Source organism: Episyrphus balteatus, chromosome 1 (genome assembly GCF_945859705.1).
Source record: "Episyrphus balteatus chromosome 1, idEpiBalt1.1, whole genome shotgun sequence".
Classification (NCBI taxonomy): domain Eukaryota; kingdom Metazoa; phylum Arthropoda; class Insecta; order Diptera; family Syrphidae; genus Episyrphus; species Episyrphus balteatus.
Genome location: NC_079134.1, coordinates 104,318,942 through 104,341,948, shown reverse-complemented (window position 1 = coordinate 104,341,948; position 23,007 = coordinate 104,318,942). Strand labels below are relative to the sequence as shown.

At 34.1% G+C, this 23,007-nt stretch overlaps 1 protein-coding gene across 1 annotated transcript in view; it reads right to left on the bottom strand.

Moving 5' to 3' along the window:
* The window catches only part of LOC129907419 (protein amalgam), a 144,156-nt gene extending 122,636 nt beyond the window's left edge, over nucleotides 1–21,520 (bottom strand). Inside the window, exon 1 of the mRNA XM_055983624.1 lies at nucleotides 20,639–21,520. Coding sequence (XP_055839599.1) covers nucleotides 20,639–20,702 — 64 coding nt within the window. The 5' untranslated portion in view covers nucleotides 20,703–21,520. The remainder of the gene's footprint in view (nucleotides 1–20,638) is intronic.
* Between the last annotated feature and the right edge of the window lie 1,487 nt (nucleotides 21,521–23,007).

Sequence of the window (23,007 nt, the reverse complement as noted above, 5' to 3'; positions counted from 1 at the left end):
TAGAGCAATCGTTTTGACTTTATTTTTATGTCATTAGATTCAGCATCAAAAAATACCTTAAAAACATGTGTCATATGATGATATTCCACAAACAATTTTGTTCAATATATTTTTGACCTTCACCACCTCCCTCTTGTCCGCGAAAGAACACCCATCCACCCACCGCCTTTTTTATCTTTGGTTCTTATCCCAAGAGCAAACTTTTTGCCAAGTTTTATGAGTGTAACAATTTTTTTTTATTTGTTGATTTTAGGTTTTTACCGACTTCCAAAAAGGAGGAGGTATTCAATTCGTCTGTATTTTTTTTTTTTTTATGTTTGTTACCGCATAACTTTGGACTGAGTGAACCAGATTTGTATTGGAAAGCTGGTGGCTGCAGTGTGGTCCCATTTCAATTTCGCTCGCTTTTAGCCATAAAAACCATAAAACCCAGTTTTGATAAATGGAAGTCGGTTTTGTTTTTTTTGCTAAAAATGATTTTATTTATTTGTTGATTGTATGTACTATTTTACCTGTACTATAACATGAGTAAAGGCATACCAAAGAAAGCGTTTTCTTAAATCATCGCTTAGGGTATCAGATAGAGAGTTACTGTAGAACAATTTTTTTCTTAGAATATACCCAAGAATCATCCCTGTATAAAAAAAAACATTGGTAACTCAATTTGAATATGATATTCTGGAGTTTTGTTTCTTTGTTGTTTTTCCAGACTGCATGTTAGGAAATTTTGAATTCGTGCACTTCCAAGGCCTTTAAGCTGTTTACCAATAAGGTTATAAGTTTATATATTTGTGTAGTTACTATATAAATAAAAAATATGATCTTAAAGGTTTTCTTCTCACTTCCGAAGCATTTACTCAGAATTTTTCAAATGCTTGACACATTTTTTTCAGACCAATAACTTTCGACTCATTGATCGCATGACTTTCAAAAATATTCCAAATGATTGGAAATTTATCATTTAATTACTGAATGGAATGATAAAATCTACGAAAAAAACGAAAAAAAACAGCACAACCTTAAAACTATTTCCGCTCCGAAAATAATATATTACAATGAAAAAGATAATTAAATTTCCAAGAACTTTGTATGAAATACTGGTTGTTTAACAAAGATCAATAATTATTTTTCACATGTAATTTATGTAGGGTTGCCATTGCCATACGTCCTCTTTTCTGACTCTTTTTGACTGTGGGGGAGTTCCCGGATAGTTTCTATTAATTGTACTCTTTTCAACCCATTTGAAGCGAGGCGTATGGTTCTGCAACCTATAGAATATGTGAAAATTTTTTTAATGAGAAGATTCATTTTTTAGGTCGTTTTTTGTCCGAGAAAGTCCGGGATATTGTATCCGGACTACTAGTTTCATCAAAATATATCTAGCAACCCTGATTAATGAATATTAGCTTTACATTCCATAAGCAAAAAAAAATATACAGAAAGCATTCAAATGCGAGAAAAATGCCAAATGCACAAAAATGGTTAGAAACAATGTGATGAACAGCTTCAAAGTGTTCAAACCCTTTCTATGTATAATTTATTATCTGAATTGCATCATTCTAAAAGCCTGAATCATCTGAAGAATTAAACGTGACTCAGGGATGGAAAATGACATATTATTTTAATTGTACTGATTTAATTTATTGTATTGAAGATAAAAATAATTTGTATTAAAATGGGTACAATTGTATTAAAATATATTTTTCACACGAGGTGTTAATATAAAATCTAATAATCCAGTCAAATAAGGGTTTAACCTCGGAATGAATGTTAGTAGAAATTTTTTTTGCTCAATATCTTCCTTTTGCCATTCTATAACATATCTCATAAGTCTAGAAAAATCTCATGTCCGCTTGTCGCGATTTCAAGGTCGCGAAATGGAGATTTTCAAAATTAGCAAAAATAGGCTATGATACATGATTTCAAGGTATTTTTTAATACTGATTCCAAAAAATCTAAAATCAATCTGACGTCTCTGGAAAAAGTTATACCTGTATTTCATCTGTCAACTCATATTATTATAACAGTTGTTGCAAACTTACTGCCGAAAAACCCTTAAAAGTTATGGTAGATGAACCAAATTTTGCATGAAGATTTTAGAATCCATCATTATTAAAAATCAAAACAATCCATTACAAAAAATATCTATACCTACGAAATAATGGTATTTTTTGATGGAGGGGCAAATTTTAGGATATGCACTAAAGAAGATTCTTGTTCATCTTAGGAATAAGTGCAAATAGGCTAATTTTTTTATTTTAATCTTTGTTTGGATATTCTTTAACTACCCTCAAAAATCTAAAAAATCTCATGTCCGCAAGTCCTAATTTTCTTGGTTTGAAGATAAGGTGCAGATTTAAAAAAATTGAAAAACTACACTTCAGATATTTGTGTCAAATCAACATGAATAAGGTGCATTACTTTTCAGGGATGGTCAGGTTGACTTGTTTGTGAGTTTTGATGGAATAAGTGTTAAAAAATACCTTTAAATCATGCCGCTTATGTTCGTATACAACATATACAAATTTAAACTTTTCTTATTATTTTTTTAAAATTTGCACCTTATTTTCAAACCAAGAAAATTAGGACTTGCGGACATGAGATTTTTTTAGATTTTTGAGGGTAGTTAAAGAATATCCAAACAAAGATTAAAATGAAAAAATTAGCCTATTTGCACTTACTCCTAAGATGAACAAGAATCTTCTTTAGTGCATATCCTAAAATTTGCCCCTCCATCAAAAAATACCATTATTTCGTAGGTATAGATATTTTTTGTAATGGATTGTTTTGATTTTTATAATGATGGATTCTAAAATCTTCATGCAAAATTTGGTTCATCTACCATAACTTTTAAGGGTTTTTCGGGAGTAAGTTTGCAACTGTTTTAATAATATGAGTTGACAGATGAAAAACAGGTATAACTTTTTCCAGAGACGTCAGATTGTCTTGATTTTAGATTTTTTGGAATAAGCATTAAAAAATACCTTGAAATCATGTATCATATGTGTATAAATACCATAGCCTATTTTTGCTAATTTTGAAAATCCCCATTTCGCGATTTGACCTTGAAATCGCGACAAGCGGACATGAGATTTTTCTAGACTTTTGAGATATATTATAGAATGGCAAAAGGAAGATATTGAGCAAAAAAAATTTCTACTAACATTCATTCCGAGATTTACCCCTTTTTTCTCCTTATTTTACTGTATTATAATCAAAATGTTTTATTTGCAAAAACTCTTAAATTTTCCATATACATTTCATTATTATCTGCATAAAAGATACATTTTTATTACCGAATTCCAAAAAAGAGGAGGTATTCAATTCGTCTGTGTTTTTTTTTTTTTTTTTGTATGTTTGTTACCTCATCAATTTCGTTCTGTTATGGCCATAGAAAGAAACTATTAGAAAAACCATAAAACCCAGTTTTAATCCATGGAACTCGGTTTTGGTTTTTGATAAAAATGATTATTTAATTTCGGTTTAAAATAAATATGGGAAAAAGTACATTCATATCAGAAGACTACCTACATTAAAATAAAATTGAAAAAAAAAATGCAAAAATCTTGGGGACCCAAAAATAAAATAAAAGTGAAACTTTGGTTTTTAGATAATGGCTCAGTTTTGAACTTAAATTTAGTTTCAGAAACTTGAATATTAGATAATTACCACAATTCTATAAAAAGATATAGTGCTAACACAAAAACCTGCGTGTTTTCTTTAAACTTCATGAAATATTATGTAAATCTACGCTAAAATGCATATTCCATAAAGTCTGCAGCTCTTCGGTCTTAATGCTATACTTTGAAAATTGTTTTCATTTTTTTTTCTGAATTTATAACAGAGTGAAGTCAGTTTTGGCATTTCGACTTTATGTGTAGGTAAGTCTCTGATTCGAACAGCATTTACAATATTTGCGATGAATGTCGAAAAAAATAAAGTTTGATCAGATTTATAAATATTTTCAATAAACAAGTCACCACACTCAAATTGTAACACTTGTTTTGGTCCAAAAAAATGTGAAAGTAAAATAAAACTTAAACAAATAGATCTGCCATCTGTCCTTTGTTAACACTTTCGATTTGCTTTTTTTTTTTGAAGTCTTAGATTGCAAAAGAATTTTTAAGAAATATTAAAATATATCGAATTTAGACAAATTGTATTTTTGTACTAGAGCAAACTCATTTGTATCGAATTCGATTCAATTGTAAAGACTTTTTCCTGCCTGACGTGACTAGTAGGTACCTAAACGTTTGAACAAAAATTATGAAATCGAAAATGCAACTTTAAATACTACCTCTTTCTAGATCAAAGAACATAGGTATTTTTTGTGCTTATCTATAAGTGAAACTTTGTGTTGTATATCTATTTGATAAGATATGGAACGCTATTTATAATTTTACCTTATATTTTCTATACATATTATGTTCCAGATTTTGTTGTTGATGAATTTTTAGTACACATAAGAACTTGATTTTAAATGATTTTTATTTCATTAAGAGCCAATTTTTCAGTCTTCTAATAAACAGTCAGCTAACTGTTCGACGAATAAAGTTATTTGGCTCATAAACAATCAGATAACAACATTGAATTTTTCAATCAAGAATAAAATTTATTCTACAGAATAACAGAAAAAAAAATCTGTCAAATTCGAAAATATTCAAAATTAAACGTCATTTTTATTCATAATTGTTTTTGTTTTCTTGTGTTCCTCTGTATTTTTTTCCAAAATTCTTTCAAAGCAGCAATTTACAAAATGGGCACGTTCAGGATATATTTAGGCAACGTCATTTTCCGAACGGAAATTTGAGCAAATTGACTAAATTAGTTTGGATACGCCATTATTGTCAAATTTCGAAATTTACTTGAAAATTTTATAGAGCGCATGGGGCAGACACCAAATTTCAATTCACTTTAATATTAGTTACAACCGATAATGCACTTTTCACTCGTTTTTCACACAAATAGATTTAATTCTGATACCTTAATTCTATAATTAAAAATAATCGACTGTCATGTTGACAAATAAAACTTTCCTAAATATTTAGGTAAAATTTTCTTGCCTAACTTTCCAGTCAGCTTTCCAACAAAATTACCTAAATTGGAAGGATTTTTTTTGACAGCTGACCAATCAGAGACCGAGAAATTACCTAAATATTTAGTCCCTAACGTTTCTGAACCTGCCCAATATCTTTATTTAAATTAGGTATTCCTCAGAATAATTTTTATTCGTCTCTGAAAGAAGCAGATAGTTTTATTTCTAGGAATAAGCTATATCTGCCTATTGAAAAAATGATTTTTTCTCTACCAGGGGAATAAGTACTAACTGACTGTTTAACTGACTATTGAAAAATTGGCCATAAATTTACAAAATTTTGTCTATCTTTCATAAGATGTCATGGCCTACGCGCGCCGCCGCCCATGCATCGTGAGCCTAACATCACAACAAGTTCTTAGAAATTGTTTTTTATATCAAGCTTTTATTATTTAACGAAAACTCTCTTATCTTTTGATACGAATAAATAACATAATTTAATAAGTGCTTTTATGTACCATATACGTTTCAAATCAGATAAGAAATGAAATATTTATAGATTACAGCCAGTTACTGTTTTTGGGTTATTTGAAGCCATGTATCTGAGAAACTGTTCATACTAAGCAGCGGAAATTTTCTGAGGTCATGTAGTAAACAAAAATAAGTAGGTATAATGCCATAGTGGTTACAGATATTGGGAAAATTATATTCCCCTTTAAGCCAGAACTATATTGGTGGAAGCACTCGGAAGCTAATATCAAATTGACGATTTTGTTTTTGTTTCCTTTGACGTTTTGATAAGTTTTCATCCGTCGAGTGCGGTTGCGAGCGCTATTCCCCTCCGTTTCGTCCGATTATATGTAGTTCGTCAATTATAGTTCTAACTTTACTCTATTTGGGGAGTACAGTGAATTTTTACTCTTTTTTCTGCAGTAAGGGAACATCAACATAGTGAGAGTAATTGATTTCTGTATTTGTTTTAAATTTTTTTCACATCGCGGAAAACTATATTATTTGAGGAAGCATTTGTATTTTGCTCAAAATTCAGTCTTATTTTTTTCTTTTGATTCACTTAAAGTTCTTAGTTTTGAGTTTTGACCATAGAGGTCAGCAAAATTAAACTTTTTTTTGTTACAGAAACCAAAATATATACTTTTCTATAGGTTTTTTGTGCTCTGAGCTTTTTACTAGTTTTTGAGGTTATTCTAAGAATTTGGTTATTTATTTAAATTAAATTTGTAACTGTTTCTAAAATTTGAATCTTTAATATCTCTTTTCTTCCTCGAGAAATCTTAAGTTGAAATCAACGTGTTTGGTATATCTCACGTTCATTTCGATACCTTCCCGTAAGAATGTATAAAGCGACATTTTTTTCGAAAGTGACTTTTTGATGTGGAAATATACTATGAGTTGAGCGCCACGTTTTGGTACCATTTTGGTTGTTCTATCATGTATACAAATGAAACTAGAGAGAAAATAAAACTGTGCAATCCATACATTTCCTCACAAAAAAAATTAGTTTTTTGCGTTTGCTGAGCAATTTTAGAAATGTCGCTTAATACATTCTTACGGGAAGGTATCGATTTACTTTTAAAAGCAAATCTCGAATAGTTCATTACCATTTTTTCGATTTTTTTTCGAATGCCCATAACTCACAAAATATACATATGGCTGCGATTTTTTTAATTATTTTTCTGATAACTGTCACCACCTAGGTACTATATCTACCGTTTTCGTTTCGACGTTGACTTTTGGGACACCCTGTATACAGACAGACAGACAGACAGACAGACCCACTTTTTTGGCATTCCATCATCGTAATGTCATGTAAAATTGTTATCTCTAGTTCGATTTTTTTTTACGAATCCTAAACTTGCCCTATAGTACCTATATCGCAAGTAAAAAATGAATGATAACAAATTAAAAAAAAAAAAAACGAAAAAAACAGCACAACCTTAAACCCATGTACGCATAAGCTTTTAAGCTGTGCATTACTATATTTACCTAACCTAACTTACGAAAATAACGAAACATACTAAAGTAACTTGTAGCAATCTCATTAAGGTCATTTGTGGTTATTTTTACGTCCCTTAATTTTTTTCTTGTTCTTGATGAATGATGACAGTTTGTCTGTCTGATTGTTTGTCTGTCTGTTTGTATGTCTGTTTGTATGTCTGTTTGTCTTTCTGTTTGTCTGTGTGTTTGTATGTCTGTTTGTCTGCCTGTTTGTCTGTCTGTTTGTCTGTCTGTTTGTTCGTCGGTTTGTGTGTCTGTTTGTCTGTGTCTGTGTGTGTCTGTCTGTGTCTGTCTGTGTCTGTCTGTGTCTGTCTGTGTTTGTCTGTGTCTGTGTGTGTCTGTCTGTGTCTGTCTGTGTCTGTCTGTGTCTGTCTGTGTCTGTCTGTGTCTGTCTGTGTCTGTCTGTGTCTGTCTGTGTCTGTGTGTGTCTGTCTGTGTCTGTCTGTGTCTGTCTGTGTCTGTCTGTGTCTGTCTGTGTCTGTCTGTGTCTGTCTGTGTCTGTCTGTGTCTGTCTGTGTCTATCTGTGTCTGTCTGTGTCTGTCTGTGTCTGTCTGTGTCTGTCTGTGTCTGTCTGTGTCTGTCTGTGTCTATCTTGTGTCTGTCTGTGTCTGTCTGTGTCTGTCTGTGTCTGTCTGTGTCTGTCTGTGTCTGCCTGTGTCTGTCTGTGTCTGTCTGTGTCTGTCTGTGTCTGTCTGTGTCTGTCTGTGTCTGTCTGTGTCTGTCTGTGTCTGTCTGTGTCTGTCTGTGTCTTTCTGTGTCTGTCTGTGTTTTTGGTGCGGATTTTGGAATTACTTTTTTTGGAACAAAAATAACGATACTATGCAGTGGCGTCAGGATTTAAATTACTAGTAATATTTTTTATAGATGCAGAACTTTAAATTAATTGATATTTACATAATGTCGTTCAATTTTTAATTTTATTCTTATTCTTGCTAAATTCTTATTAAAGAAAACATATTTTTTTCATTTAAAATAATAACAGAGGGAAAGAAATCAAAAGGTAAATGGGTTAATTCTAAAGTCCAAATTATCTCTACCAACTGAATTATCGATATGGTCGGCTTTAAAAAATTCAAACTTTTTATGTAGGCATCGTAGAAATATGATTGAAATAATAAGCTTTCTTATGATTTAAAATAATATACAATGGTCGGAATAAGTATTTTGACAAAATGAACATTTTTCTATCTGATGAGAGTAATCTGTAACGGTTAAAGATAAAATAAGGAAGTTGACGGTTATTTAATAAGTATATTATGGTGAATATATGTGCAGTGGCGTGAGCCACGGAGGTGTTCGGCAATAGAGCAATGCACTAAATAACTTTAAATGTTGTATAAAAATGTCTTTGGATTGAACTTATTTTTGATAGATATAGAACTTTTAATTAATTGATATTTATGTCGTTCAATTTTTAATTTTATTCTTATTCTTGCTAAATTCTTATCAAAGAAAACATAGTTTTTTATTTACCTATTGTAATTATTATGTATAACTTTATTGTTTTAATAAATCCTGGGCTGGAATCGGTTATTGTGATTTGTGATCGGTGTTAGTCACAAGAACCAAATTTGTATTGCGGAAATCATATTTCTCAGAGCAAATTGGTCTTCTGTGACTATCACCGATCACAAATCACAATAGCCGATTCCACTCCTGATGATGGATATTGGTGCCGAAATATATTGATCGCAAAAAAAAAACAATTTTTTTTTCGGAAAATATTGGAGGCAATACAAAATTGCAACAATACCTAACATTAACTCTTTTCCAGCATTGGGCTGCCAGACGTCCCAATTTACAAATTGTCCCGATTTTATCCCGATTTTCCGTTTCTTTATCAGTCTTCGTTCGAAACATTTAGGGAGAAAAAAAATGTGACTCCTTAATGAATCACTGATTGTGGGTAACAGTTTTTTTTTATTTCCGCCATCCCAGGGGGTTAAGATATTTTGGATGAAAATGATTTTTTGATTTTCTGTTTAAACTCAAATAAGAGAATTTAATAGTTACTTATTTAAGTGAGATGTGGAACATTTACAATTATAATCTATTCTTACGTTTTTGAAAATTTTTTCAGGAATTTTAAACGTCCTGACATTCATAAGAAACATGTTTTAAGACATTTTTTGCCCACAAAACTTTAAGAGTAAGGGCACGGCCACGTCCTGAGCGGCTGAGCGGCTGGGCGTCAACCCTGAGCGTCAAAACTAAATTAGAACGTATGAAAATCTATGGGGGTGGCCACATACACCCTGAGCGGCTGAGTGGCAATCCTGAGCGGCTGAGCGTCAATCCTTCCTGAGCGTCTGAGCGACGTCGCTCAGCCGCTCAGCTCTGTTCTATTTTTTTGGAAATCCTGAGCGGCGAACTACATTTTATTCTAAATTACCACGAACAGTGGTAGCAACTGGTGAAAATTATGGTTTCTTTTGAAGAAGCTTTTAAGCTGTGCATTACTATATTTACCTAACCTAACTTACGAAAATAACGAAACATACTAAAGTAACTTGTAGCAATCTCATTAAGGTCATTTGTGGTTATTTTTACGTCCCTTAATTTTTTTCTTGTTCTTGATGAATGATGACAGTTTGTCTGTCTGATTGTTTGTCTGTCTGTTTGTATGTCTGTTTGTATGTCTGTTTGTCTTTCTGTTTGTCTGTGTGTTTGTATGTCTGTTTGTCTGTCTGTTTGTCTGCCTGTTTGTCTGTCTGTTTGTCTGTCTGTTTGTTCGTCGGTTTGTGTGTCTGTTTGTCTGTGTCTGTGTGTGTCTGTCTGTGTCTGTCTGTGTCTGTCTGTGTCTGTCTGTGTCTGTCTGTGTCTGTCTGTGTTTGTCTGTGTCTGTGTGTGTCTGTCTGTGTCTGTCTGTGTCTGTCTGTGTCTGTCTGTGTCTGTCTGTGTCTGTCTGTGTCTGTCTGTGTCTGTCTGTGTCTGTGTGTGTCTGTCTGTGTCTGTCTGTGTCTGTCTGTGTCTGTCTGTGTCTGTCTGTGTCTGTCTGTGTCTGTCTGTGTCTGTCTGTGTCTGTCTGTGTCTGTCTGTGTCTGTCTGTGTCTATCTGTGTCTGTCTGTGTCTGTCTGTGTCTGTCTGTCTGTGTCTGTCTGTGTCTGTCTGTGTCTGTCTGTGTCTATCTTGTGTCTGTCTGTGTCTGTCTGTGTCTGTCTGTGTCTGTCTGTGTCTGTCTGTGTCTGCCTGTGTCTGTCTGTGTCTGTCTGTGTCTGTCTGTGTCTGTCTGTGTCTGTCTGTGTCTGTCTGTGTCTGTCTGTGTCTGTCTGTGTCTGTCTGTGTCTGTCTGTGTCTGTCTGTGTCTGTCTGTGTCTGTCTGTGTCTGTCTGTGTCTGTCTGTGTCTGTCTGTGTCTGTCTGTGTCTGTCTGTGTCTGTCTGTGTCTGTCTGTGTCTGTCTGTGTCTGTCTGTGTCTGTCTGTGTCTGTCTGTGTCTGTCTGTGTCTGTCTGTGTCTGTCTGTGTCTGTCTGTGTCTGTCTGTGTCTGTCTGTGTCTGTCTGTGTCTGTCTGTGTCTGTCTGTGTCTGTCTGTGTCTGTGTCTGCCTGTGTCTTTTTGTGTCTGTCTGTGTCTGTCTGTGTCTGTTTGTGTCTGTCTGTGTCTGTCTGTGTCTGTCTGTGTCTGTCTGTGTCTGTCTGTGTCTGTCTGTGTCTGTCTGTGTCTGTCTGTGTCTGTCTGTGTTTGTCTGTGTCTGTGTGTGTCTGTCTGTGTCTGTCTGTGTCTGTCTGTGTCTGTCTGTGTCTGTCTGTGTCTGTCTGTGTCTGTCTGTGTCTGTGTGTGTCTGTCTGTGTCTGTCTGTGTCTGTCTGTGTCTGTCTGTGTCTGTCTGTGTCTGTCTGTGTCTATCTGTGTCTATCTGTGTCTGTCTGTGTCTGTCTGTGTCTGTCTGTGTCTGTCTGTGTCTGTCTGTGTCTGTCTGTGTCTGTCTGTGTCTGTCTGTGTCTGTCTGTGTCTATCTGTGTCTGTCTGTGTCTGTCTGTGTCTGTCTGTGTCTGTCTGTGTCTGACTGTGTCTATCTGTGTCTGTCTGTGTCTGTCTGTGTCTGTCTGTGTCTGTCTGTGTCTGTCTGTGTCTGTCTGTGTCTGTCTGTGTCTGTCTGTGTCTGTCTGTGTCTGTCTGTGTCTGTCTGTGTCTGTCTGTGTCTGTCTGTGTCTGTCTGTGTCTGTCTGTGTCTGTCTGTGTCTGTCTGTGTCTGTCTGTGTCTGTCTGTGTCTGTCTGTGTCTGTCTGTGTCTGTCTGTGTCTGTCTGTGTCTGTCTGTGTCTGTCTGTGTCTGTCTGTGTCTGTCTGTGTCTGTCTGTGTCTGTCTGTGTCTGTCTGTGTCTGTCTGTGTCTGTGTCTGTCTGTGTCTGTCTGTGTCTGTGTCTGTCTGTGTCTGTCTGTGTCTGTCTGTGTCTGTCTGTGTTTGTCTGTGTCTGTGTGTGTCTGTCTGTGTCTGTCTGTGTCTGTCTGTGTCTGTCTGTGTCTGTCTGTGTCTTTCTGTGTCTGTCTGTGTTTTTGGTGCGGATTTTGGAATTACTTTTTTTGGAACAAAAATAACGATACTATGCAGTGGCGTCAGGATTTAAATTACTAGTAATATTTTTTATAGATGCAGAACTTTAAATTAATTGATATTTACATAATGTCGTTCAATTTTTAATTTTATTCTTATTCTTGCTAAATTCTTATTAAAGAAAACATATTTTTTTCATTTAAAATAATAACAGAGGGAAAGAAATCAAAAGGTAAATGGGTTAATTCTAAAGTCCAAATTATCTCTACCAACTGAATTATCGATATGGTCGGCTTTAAAAAATTCAAACTTTTTATGTAGGCATCGTAGAAATATGATTGAAATAATAAGCTTTCTTATGATTTAAAATAATATACAATGGTCGGAATAAGTATTTTGACAAAATGAACATTTTTCTATCTGATGAGAGTAATCTGTAACGGTTAAAGATAAAATAAGGAAGTTGACGGTTATTTAATAAGTATATTATGGTGAATATATGTGCAGTGGCGTGAGCCACGGAGGTGTTCGGCAATAGAGCAATGCACTAAATAACTTTAAATGTTGTATAAAAATGTCTTTGGATTGAACTTATTTTTGATAGATATAGAACTTTTAATTAATTGATATTTATGTCGTTCAATTTTTAATTTTATTCTTATTCTTGCTAAATTCTTATCAAAGAAAACATAGTTTTTTATTTACCTATTGTAATTATTATGTATAACTTTATTGTTTTAATAAATCCTGGGCTGGAATCGGTTATTGTGATTTGTGATCGGTGTTAGTCACAAGAACCAAATTTGTATTGCGGAAATCATATTTCTCAGAGCAAATTGGTCTTCTGTGACTATCACCGATCACAAATCACAATAGCCGATTCCACTCCTGATGATGGATATTGGTGCCGAAATATATTGATCGCAAAAAAAAAACAATTTTTTTTTCGGAAAATATTGGAGGCAATACAAAATTGCAACAATACCTAACATTAACTCTTTTCCAGCATTGGGCTGCCAGACGTCCCAATTTACAAATTGTCCCGATTTTATCCCGATTTTCCGTTTCTTTATCAGTCTTCGTTCGAAACATTTAGGGAGAAAAAAAATGTGACTCCTTAATGAATCACTGATTGTGGGTAACAGTTTTTTTTTATTTCCGCCATCCCAGGGGGTTAAGATATTTTGGATGAAAATGATTTTTTGATTTTCTGTTTAAACTCAAATAAGAGAATTTAATAGTTACTTATTTAAGTGAGATGTGGAACATTTACAATTATAATCTATTCTTACGTTTTTGAAAATTTTTTCAGGAATTTTAAACGTCCTGACATTCATAAGAAACATGTTTTAAGACATTTTTTGCCCACAAAACTTTAAGAGTAAGGGCACGGCCACGTCCTGAGCGGCTGAGCGGCTGGGCGTCAACCCTGAGCGTCAAAACTAAATTAGAACGTATGAAAATCTATGGGGGTGGCCACATACACCCTGAGCGGCTGAGTGGCAATCCTGAGCGGCTGAGCGTCAATCCTTCCTGAGCGTCTGAGCGACGTCGCTCAGCCGCTCAGCTCTGTTCTATTTTTTTGGAAATCCTGAGCGGCGAACTACATTTTATTCTAAATTACCACGAACAGTGGTAGCAACTGGTGAAAATTATGGTTTCTTTTGAAGAAAAATATTAATTTTTTTCGTTAAAATACAAAAAAATAACTAGGCCCCGACAGGAATCGAACCTGGAACTCGAATCTTTATCTGTTTAAGAAGGTACAGCCTAAACGGATGGATCAATTCTCTTCAAACTTGGTATGTAGCAGTTTTTGGGGATTTTGCAGATGATTCTATGCAATTAATTTTTTTAGAACTAACGACACCTGTGATGCACCAATACTAGAATAGTATAATTTTCTAAAAAAACTCTTTTAACGATAAAAATAAAAAAAATTAAGTGTGGGTTTTTGGGCAAGATCTATCTTTTAACAAAAAAAGATTTTTTCGAAAGTCATTATTAACGGCACCTGTCATAGAACCGTTTTTTAAACTTTGAATTTCTCTTAAACGACTTTTAAATTTTATCAAAATTTTTTATACAAAAGCATTAATATAGTCTTAGTATAAATCAAACATAAAATTTGAAAGAAATGCATTTTTGGATTTTTGAAAAAATGTTGATTTTTTTTTCTGATCCACACAGGCCTATTCCTGACATTTATTTGAATGGTGTAGTGCTTCCCAAGTGTGAAAAGTTTAAATATCTGGGGTCTATGATAAATAACGAAGGTACTTGTGATGACGATATCGCGTAAGCGTAGGGTGGATGAAGTGGCGGGAAAATTCTGCTATCTTCTGTGATCGAAAAATGCCCCCTAAGCTGAAAGGAAGACTCTACACCGCAGTTGTGCGTCCAGCACTCACATACGGTTCACAATGTTGGACAATGTACAAAAAGTATGAGACTAAGTTAACGGCAGCTGAGATGAAGATGCTTCGTATGACAGCAGGAGTAACAAAGCTGGATAAAATTAGAAGTACGAAGATCCGAGGAAGCCTTCAGTTGGTATTGCCATGTTCAAAGGAAAGATCCTGAGAACCCCGTCAAAAAAGCAATATCAAACAACGTTCCAACACGAAATAAAAAGAAAAGTAGGCCTAAAAACTAATGGTACAAGCAAATGCAAAAACACCAGCATTCAGTTGGCCTTAGAAATGGAACTATACAAAACCGGGAGGCTTGCCGCCGATTTCTGAGGTCAACCCGGCGAACCCCACAGGCGGATCACTAGTGTGAAGCAGATACGTGGGATAGTTATGATCCCCTCGACATCGAGATCATAACAGCGCCGAGAAAAAAGGAAGAAGAAGTTGATTTTTTTTTTTTTGGATTCTTTTGAAATTTTGGTTTTAGGTGTTGATCTATATTTACTACAATATGGCATACCAACTTTATTTTATTTAGAGCCGATTTTTCAATCTTCTAATAAGCAGTCAGTTAACTGTTCGACGAATAAAGTTATTAATCTCATAAACAATCAGATAACAACATTGAATTTTTCAATCAAGAAAACTCTATTCTACAGGATAACAAAGAAAAATGTCAAATGCAAAAATATTAAAACTAAACGTCATTTTTATTTATAATTGTTTTGGTTTTGTTGTGTTCCCTTGTGTTTAAACGCATTGGTCCTTAAATTTTTGAAAAAATAGCATCTTTATAATTTATAATCTCAAAGAAATCAATTTTTTCAATATTTTCTTCAAAACAGCTTGACACAATATTTTTGTTAAAATTATTCTTTAGAATAATTTTTATTCGTCTCTGAAAGAATCAGATAGTTTTATTCTTCTATTTGAAAAATTGATTTTTACTCTATTTGGGGAATAAGTACTCACTGAGTGTTTAACTTACTATTGAAAAATTGGCCCTTAGAATTATAAATTTAAAAAAAATAGGCACTTCTAGGAATCGAACCTGGGACCCGCGTGTAAGCCGAATACTCATCGAATATTTTGCTTTTGTAGGGTTTTGAAATTGCCGCTCAGGACGCGGCCACCTCGTCACTCAGGATTGACGCTCAGCCGCTCAGACGCTCAGCCACTCAGGCTGTAGCCTAAGTCCTATGCATGGAAAAGTTTGTATTTTACTATTTTCTTATTTTCGATTTCATGTATTTTTTTTTCTGTCCCGATTTGTCCCATCTTTTGAGACCTGTTATCATTAACAAAAATTTATCTGGCAGCCCTATCCGGCAAAACAAAATCCCAAACTAAATGAAAAAAAAAAGGTTTTCTTTGAAAAGAATTTAGCAAGAATAGGAATTTTGTTTGATTTTGCTTGTTGAACTCACGCTTTGAAGAATTTATGTATGTAAATCCACCTTAGATTAAGTACAGTCCAGTACAGCACTTCAATGATATCCAGCTTCAGAAGAGACTCCAAGCAATCAAGCCAGGTCCGGATACTTTCAAAATCGGAAAAAAGCCTCCTATGCCAGTCATCATCACAACACCTAGTGGCGAAGTTACAACTAGCGAAGATAAAGCAAAAGGGTTTTGCCGATTACTTTAAAAATCACTTCAAGCCGAACCCGCCTCTGGACCCTAAGTTTTTGGAAGAAGTCAACACTTCAGTGCAACGCACCCAAACAATCACTGAGACCAGGCAATTCAGCGACAACAATCTTGCCAGCGACCCCACAGACAACTCCGAGCTTACCAACCCAGATGAAATAAAGGAAATTCTACAAAGGAGCCATCAAAAGAAGTTAACAGGACCGTCTCTAATTTTATTCTGAAAAGAATGCCACATTCAGCGATAATTTTCTTGGCAATTATCTTAAACAACTGCGTTGCCAATTGCTACTTTCATAGCAAATGGAAAAAAGCTAAGGTCGTGGCCATACCAAAGAAGGAAAACAACAAAGATGTCTCTGGATATAGGCCCATTTCACTTCTAAGCAATATGAGCAAGATACTCGAGGAGCTTATACTTAGGAGCCTGAAATCATTTTGCAGCGACAACTGCATAGTGCCTGATATGCAGTTCGGATTCCGGGAAAAACACTCTACACTCCATCCACTCCTAAAACTCCAACACGATGTTGTCGCCTCCCTTAACGAAAACCAAATCACCGTCGGATGTTTTCTCGAAACTCTTCCAGCTGAGATTTCCAATTTCACTAATCAAAATTATTTACAGCTTTCTTCATTCTAGGTCGTTCTTTGTACAATAAGGAAACAGCCAATCAACAATGAGGACAATTAATGCCGGAGTTGCTCAAGGATCGAAGCTAGGACCATTCCTCTTCAATATTTACACATCCGATCAGCCACACCCAGAATTAGCTCAGAATCTCTTGTTTGCAGACGACTCTCTCACGTAAGCGAAGTCTAAATCACCCATATTAGCCGCAAGGAAAGTGGAAGCCCAAATAAGACGACTTTACGAGTTTTATAAGCGTGGGGGCTTCAAAATCAACACAGCCAAATCTAATTTGATATGCTTTAGACGACCATCCACCCCAGGAAATCCTAGAATACGCTCAGCCAGGAACTGCAAGAACATCAAGATAAGTCTTCCCGATGGAACACAAATTTCAGCAAAAAATAACGTCAAATATCTGGGAATACAATTCGATGAGAAGAACCCATTTAACCCTCAAGCAGCAGCCGTTTTGAAAAAAGCCAACTTCGCATGCGATCATCCACTTATGAGGAAAAGAAACGGACTCAGCCAAAAGCTTTGTCTTCTCCTGTACAAGCAGCTCATCAGGAATATCATCACCTACTGTTTTCCTATCTGGTTCACGGTGGCAAAATCCCACCTAAACAAGTTAGCAATCATGGAGAGGAAGATCTTAAGGCCCGACGGGCCTTATTTCAGTTGCACTTTAGAAATAAGACCCCATTCGAGATAAAAATAAGGCCGCATTTCTGGAGGAAGCGAAATCTTGCTTCGTGTTCATAGTACCTATAAGTAATAAGAAGTGAGAAGAATATGGGAGGGGACATTACTTCACTAAGATTAGGAAATAATTTCACTTTTTTTGGAAAGTTAGTTCTCGCTGAATGTGAGAACAACAATTTTTTTTTTTTGGAACGAAATTCATTTTTGGGTGAAGTGGGAGGTGGAATATAATTTTTCTTTTTAATACTGTATCTTATTAGATTTTTTTTTTTTACAAAAGTCTGCACTGAAAAATGAAAATGGGAAATCGCGAGTCTTCAAAAAGCTTTTGCACTCTTTTTTTCTAGTACAAACTTTTAAGAAATAAGTAAAATCAAGAATACATTTAGGAAATTCAAAATAAATAAAATTGAGTTATATACTTACTCGTAGTAACATAAGTAGATTCAATTTAATTCCAATGTTCAAATGCGAAGCGGAAAAAAATTTTTCTAATCCGAATTTTAATGCGAAGCGGAAAAAAATTTTTTCCGCTTCGCATTTGAACATTGGAATTAAATTGAATCTACTTATGTTACTACGAGTAAGTATATAACTCAAATTTATTTATTTTGAATTTCTTAAATGTATTTTTGTTCTTCAAGTTGAAGGGAGAAATATTTTGACACACATTTGGATAAACTTATTTCCCACCATAAATGATGGAATGCAACGGAAAAGTAGTATTACTACGCACAATAGATGAAATTTTTAAGTAAGTTCCCTGCACCCATTCAAGGTGGGTGTGAGCATATTTTCTTCAAAATTTTAAAGTTTCTAGGAAACTAAAAGAAATATTGAATTCACTCAGCCTTGCCTCCACCCCAAATCCTATAATATGCCCTAGGAAGGGGGAAAGGCGTTGTAGGGGGCTGCATCCCCGCTTATTCATCTGACGTTTATACGCTCCGAACTTCAAATAACATTTAAATTGTTTTTAAAGAATGAAGTTTGGAGGTTCAGATGTTCTTGTTTTCTACTTCCAAGTAGAAAAAACGAAAAGCGGAAAAAAATTTTTCTAATCCGAATTTTAATGCGAAGCGGAAAAAAATTTTTTCCGCTTCGCATTTGAACATTGGAATTAAATTGAATCTACTTATGTTACTACGAGTAAGTATATAACTCAAATTTATTTATTTTGAATTTCTTAAATGTATTTTTGTTCTTCAAGTTGAAGGGAGAAATATTTTGACACACATTTGGATAAACTTATTTCCCACCATAAATGATGGAATGCAACGGAAAAGTAGTATTACTACGCACAATAGATGAAATTTTTAAGTAAGTTCCCTGCACCCATTCAAGGTGGGTGTGAGCATATTTTCTTCAAAATTTTAAAGTTTCTAGGAAACTAAAAGAAATATTGAATTCACTCAGCCTTGCCTCCACCCCAAATCCTATAATATGCCCTAGGAAGGGGGAAAGGCGTTGTAGGGGGCTGCATCCCCGCTTATTCATCTGACGTTTATACGCTCCGAACTTCAAATAACATTTAAATTGTTTTTAAAGAATGAAGTTTGGAGGTTCAGATGTTCTTGTTTTCTACTTCCAAGTAGAATAAACGAAATGAGGCCCGACGGGCCTAATTTCGTTGTTGAAATGGAAATAAGGCCGCAAGCATTGTCAGGGCCTTATTTCCATTACAAATGGAAATAAGGGCCGATGCGGCCTTATTTCGTAGGGCCTTATTTCACTTCACTTTCAAACAACGAGGAAGAGAACATCCCCTTCTACGCTGATCCTGGATCAGCTCACTATCGTGGCTGATCCTCCCTAATCCAACCTTCACAATGACAACCGGACTTGAACAACCTGAGTTAAGAAGCTGCCAGCAGAATCAATATTTAAAACAAACACAATTACAATTAACTGTAAATTTAGCTTATAAAAAAAAACAATGTAAAACGTTAGGCCCCTTTTGTGCCAACATAATACTAATATAATCAATGTAAATTTTTAGATAACAAGCTTTAAGCAAATTATATATGTATATATAATTACTGTTCAATAAAAATATCGTTAAATCGTTAAACCTTAGATTAAGAAGTACAGGATCAGGACATGCATGATTTTTTAGGTTTATTAAAGCAAGCATGTTTTATTAAAACAAGCATCAAATGCATGAAAAATAAAATACAACAAAAAAAACATGTAGCTATGGTCTGCCTAAGCCCCTGGACATAGAAAAACCTAAAAAACCTTTTTGAAAACGTTGTTTAATGTAGACAAGAACTAAAAAAAATGGCCTCATAAGTAAACACATACCTATTTAAATGATAAAAAACTTCAACCCTCTTGGGGCGCCATCTAGTGGCAAAATAAAAATCTGAAAAAATTAGAGGATTTTGATTCAAAAATAATGAACGCCCTAATGTATACACAACACAAAACGTGTGCTTGTATATGTACATAATTAGAGCCAGAGTTGTCAAATTAGAAATCCCACAAACAAGTGCGTACCTATCTAATTTTTTCTGAGTGTAAGTCGCTCCAACTCGTTGGCGCTCTTTGTGCGTATGGTTATTTTTTTAATTCGCTTAACGATTTTTCACAAAATATTCTTTTATATTCAATTTACATTTAAGTCTGTCTTATCAAAAAGAGAATCTTTTGTGAAAGCGTACTCCACCTAAATTATTATATTTATTAAGTGCTTCTTATTTTTCTTAGAAATCCAGCATTAAAATTTTTAAAAGTAAAAAAATCCTATTAAGAATTCACATAAAAATAAGAAGATTTTATTATAAAATTATTTAGGTAAGTTCATTTTTTTTTAGAAGTTAAGAAAATTTGTTCGGTCAATTTAAGACGGAAGTCTCCTTGCCAAAAAAACAACGCAGAAATCCGCTTAATCTAACTCAGAATCTTTTTCTCCGTGTATGCATTAACATCTGCTCTCGTAGCTTTACATCAATAGATATTCATATTATTTGGGTCCATGACTCACAAAATTTCATAGATATGTGTGTAAGATTTATCTTATGTTGATAGATCTAATTTCTGTTTCTGGTAGTGGTAATTTTATAGATGATTATCTAATAGTTATTTTTTTCTTTTTCTTGTAGATAATGGGTATTTTTCTCCTTTTTCAAAGGCATATATGTATGTAAAAACAACTACATACCTGGTTTTTAGTTTAATAAATTAATAATTTTTGTGTAAAGGTCACCCGTTTTGTAAAATATTTTTAAACTGAGTCATGATATTTAGGTACAAAAGTAGGTAGATACCTTACCTACTCAATTATACTATCTCACTTCATATTTTTTTTTTTTCAGTTTCTGATGATGATTTCAAGAAAGGTCAATGCGACCCTCCGATGATGATGTAACACCCTAGTAATTCATTGGATTTTATTAAATAAAAGAAGTAACATTTCGAATCGAAACAAAATCACTTTTCTTCAAACTAAATACCTATGCAGTTCTGTTCTCTACATTACAACGCTTAATTAAACCAACATACCTATTTGTACTACAAATCTGCTTCTGAAAACCGGTAAAAACCGTATCATCACAATTTTGCATTTAGTTTTTTTTCGATTTTCTGAGATATAAGAAGTCATTCCTTAAGTTTTTTTTCGATTTTCTGAGATATAAGAAGTCATTCCTTAAGTGACATAACTATGTACTGTTGATCACCTGGACGCTTACCTGAGTTAATACATCCAAATATCAAGAACGTAGCAAAAATGATGGCCAGTTTTAAGTACTCCATATTGACGTTGAAAGTTTCGACGTTTCACCCGATACCAAAGATGATTCGAGAGGAAGTTTATATCGGAATGAAAATAAACTCAATTGTGGGTTGTATAAATCGATTTTAATTAATTCATTCAATTGGAATGCACTTCAATTTTCTGAGCATACAAACACAAACAAAAGCGAAGCTACTCCAAAATGCTTGCTCTGGTTTTAATTATAAACAAACGACTCCCTTTTAATTTGAGTGGTGCGCAGGGAAAGGAGCAAGATCCACGGTGTATCACGAACTTCAACAAAACACAAATAATAGGAACAACATTTCTATATAAAAGATGACATGGGTGAGTAACTCTGAAAAACGTAATCCGTACCGTAACAATTAATACATGTAGTTTTCACCTTTTCGAAAGAAAATCTTTTGTTGCTTCTATTGAGCTTAACTTCTTTAACACCTTTGATCACTTGAATCACTTAATTATACTTCACCAACACAAATGTAAAAAATGCACTCAAAGATTGAACAGACCCTAAAAACCTTTGCACTTAATTTTTACCAAAAACCGCCTCTCGCCGGTGTGCGGTCAAAAAAGATAGGTACGAGAAACAAAAGATTCATTAATAAATTGAGAAGCAGATGGATTGAGCACCTTTCTCTATCATAAAGAACAGGTAGAACAAGAAGAATCTTCGATTTGAGAAAACGAATTTTTCTTTTCTTTTCTAAATGGAATGGTTTATTTTTTTTATGAGAAGAGGGATATTCATTGTGAAAAAGCACTCGTGACACCAAGCCAATGCCGGACTAAGGTTTACTGAAAATGTAATGAACTTAAGAAACACATAGAGTTGTACAACTTTTGCTTTTCAAAGTGCAAGCGTGATAGCAACATTTCAGACGTGTGGTGAAATTCTCAACTTTATTTTCATTTAGCTGAATGCTGACGTCGATTGATAGGAAAACTGTTTCGATACATTTAGAGAACAAGTTGGAAACCGGGAGAGTAGGTATGTGGTGAATATACTTCTCGGCATGCAACATTTTGATATCAAAGACAAAATATGAACTGTAGGAACATAGAACATGAACATGTAGGTATACATACATATATAGGCCAATAATATTTATTTCTCGGTATGAACACCATTGTGTGTGTTGTTATCTTGTTTCTTTGATTTTCATAGTCCGAGAGATGGTGGAGTAGAGTTGACGATAGATATTTTTTGCATAGGTAGGGTACCTAGTGTTGGCGAAAAAAATCAGATTATAAAATGTAATCAGGAATCCGGATTTTCCTGATTAATGATTACTTTTATGATTGTTAATTGAATTACGATTATATAACCTACTTAATAAACAAATCATGGATCAAATAAATGACTATAAGAAAAGTTTCTTTTTTATATTTTGTAGAATCAACAGAAACATATTTGTACCTACAAAAAATTAGATTGGTATGCATATGCTTATAGAGAAGAGTGGGCATTTTTGACGTCAAATGAAATTGGTATCAAATGAAAAGATGTAGTTTTAAGAAATAGTTTTACTATGCAGGGTATATTGAATTTAATTTTTATTTTGAATATAAAATATGATGCTCTGTTATTTTCCCTGAGCATGAAGGTATACCTATGGATATGGCAACACGGAAAACCACACAAGTCAGTTTTAACAGCTCTTTAGGAAAGCGTTTTGAATATTTGACTTGCTTGTCATTACCACAGATAAGAGAAATATTTTTCCAATCCAAGAGAAATATTTCTCTTGTCTGTGCCATTACCAATCGATAGGTACATACATAGTTATGTCATTTTTCTTTTAGGTACCTGTAGGTAATAATTCATAAACTGGAAAAAAATATGGCAGACTGATTCGCTTATTGTGCATCGTGAGTTTTCAAGCGATTAAACCAGTAATAGTCTAAGATCCCGCCATATAACAACCTACCCTCATACCCTACTAGCCATTTCGCGTCTATAATGCCTTACAGAAGCAATAGTTGCATCTGTAAAGCTTTATAGAACCAAAATTGTTTGTCGGGTAGTTATACCAGTTTAGAGTTATATTTTCTGAAAGGTAGTGTCTAAGGAAATCAATTGCACATGGGTTGCCTAGCGATATCCTGTCAAGGCATAGGGTTGCCAGGCCTTAGAGTTTATTTTTTCGTAATTTTGAATACGCAACCCTGCTTATATGGCAAGCCAAAGAGTTATAAAAAAAATATGATGTCATAGGAAATTTAATTTGAAAATTTTAAAACTTGAAGTTTGAGTAGGGTAAACAAAGGTGAATTAAAAAAATGGGCAAAAATCTATTTTCT